Source organism: Echinops telfairi, unplaced genomic scaffold (genome assembly GCF_000313985.2).
Source record: "Echinops telfairi isolate 266 unplaced genomic scaffold, ASM31398v2 ScPeMD7_7412;HRSCAF=8450, whole genome shotgun sequence".
NCBI classification, from domain to species: domain Eukaryota; kingdom Metazoa; phylum Chordata; class Mammalia; order Afrosoricida; family Tenrecidae; genus Echinops; species Echinops telfairi.
Window position 1 is genome coordinate 2,806,010 of NW_022111312.1, and position 1,829 is coordinate 2,807,838.

General features: G+C 49.4%; 1 protein-coding gene across 1 annotated transcript in view; it reads right to left on the reverse strand.

Annotated features, from left to right (window-relative positions):
* Positions 1–1,829, reverse strand: part of HECTD4 (HECT domain E3 ubiquitin protein ligase 4) — a 112,988-nt gene that overhangs the window by 48,878 nt on the left and 62,281 nt on the right. The window contains exon 35 of the mRNA XM_045296692.1: positions 243–324. Within this exon, the coding sequence (XP_045152627.1) occupies positions 243–324 (82 nt within the window). The remainder of the gene's footprint in view (positions 1–242; positions 325–1,829) is intronic.

Consider the following 1,829-nt stretch of genomic DNA (forward strand, 5'->3'; position numbering starts at 1 on the left):
TGAAACGTTCTTAAAAGAGCTGAGCCGAAACGAAGAGTCTAGGTCAAAACCAAGAGTTCTCTTTTACGTCCTAACCTTCCCGACAAATGGATTTGGACTTGTGAAGTCAAGGGCTTCCATTTCTCACTCTCTCCCTGTGGGACCTTGGTGGGAACTCTCTCTGTGTTTTGTGCATTTCCTCAGGCAGGGCGGACAGGCCCCTGCCGGGGCTTTGTCAGGGCAGTCTGTCCCCGTCAGATTACCTTGGTCATGTCGCGATCCATTTTCACAACTTTCTCCATGTTGGCGCCAGTACCAAGGCGGAAGGGCCGTCCCTCTGAGCTACTACAACGGGAAAGACAGGAGGCGGGGCAGGGTTACGGACACTGGCGGCAGTCATTATCACACACTCTAAGATGTACAAACCCACAGGAAGACTTTCAAGTTTGCATGGAGAAAATGGTTAAACTATTGCTTCATGAAAGCAGTTCTGGGGGGGGAGGGATTGTTCTTTGAGTTGTAATAATAGCTGTGTAATAGATATTATGTAATCTATATAATATACATATATAATCACATATGTTATACATCATAGATTTATGTAGTAATGATCCTCCAGGACCATTTTTGTCTAATTCCTGAGAGCTAGACAAAAACAACCATCTGAACTTAGAAGACACGGGGGCCTGGCATACAGGAGGCACCCAGTAAATTCACTCAGCCCCAGAGTGAGGGGGTTCACGGCCTTACTGAGCAGGGATGGCTCTTCCATTTTAATCACTGAGCTCTCCCAGGCTCCTAAATCTGACTCTCTAAACAATCTTCCACCTGTTGGGACAATGACTCTTGCAATGCCCAAGAATGTTTCTTGGTGCTTTCTGCATCAGGGCACTGCCCTGCCCTGACTCTGCTGAGGTCATGCCTTCATCTCATTCGTTCTTTCACTTGCCACAAGGGTAGGCAAGGGACCCAATTAATGAATGACGACATCGTAAAACCATGTGTCTGAGGTAAGTACGCCTCCATCTGAGGCAAAGGACAACCTGCCCCAAATTCCCTGGTGCTATGTGGGAGGCCTTCCTGCTGTCCTGCCCTGTAGGCTTGTGATCTGTGGACAATAATTGTAGCTTTACTTCCTTCTTGGGCGATGACGTCAGTGCTCAGTGAACTAAAGCTTTGAAAGCGTGTCCTCTCTACGTTGCAGTCGATGGTCTCCTCACATCTCCGGAACCAAGCTGGGCATCCCCTCTTGAAGCTCAAGAACAGTGACGCTCCACGGCACACAGGCAATGGGTGCTCAGCTGGGCTGTCGTGCCTTGTTGGGTGCGAGGAGAGTTGGGAGCTGTGGTTAAGCGCTCGGGCTCTCTGCTCACAGGGGCTTGTATGTGCATCTCCCTTCTGTCTCCGTGATTTGTGAGTAACAGCAGAAATGACAGAGCAATGCCGATCTGTGCCAGGTGAGGTACAAAAGGGGCTTAGCACAGTGCCTACCACACGGTGAGTGTCATGGGTTAAATTGGATCCCACCAAAATGAGTGTCAACGTAGCTGGGACGTGATCCTCAGTGACTTGACAGTTACGGAATGAGGCAATGTGGTAGCTACGTAACAATGTAATCATCCTCGTGGTGTGATCTGATGTAAGTGGATGAGGGTGGGATGCAACAGCCTTAACCAGGTGACATCCCTGATCTGAGAGGTAAGTGGAGCCTCCCTGGGGTGTGGCTTATGTCCATTTTTGTAAGAGATAAAACACGAGAGACGCAAGCTCAGAGAGATAGAGGAACCTCAGTACCGTTCTGAGGGGAGTTGGGATCCTTTCGATCAGAACCTCCTAGACCCAAAGGGGCC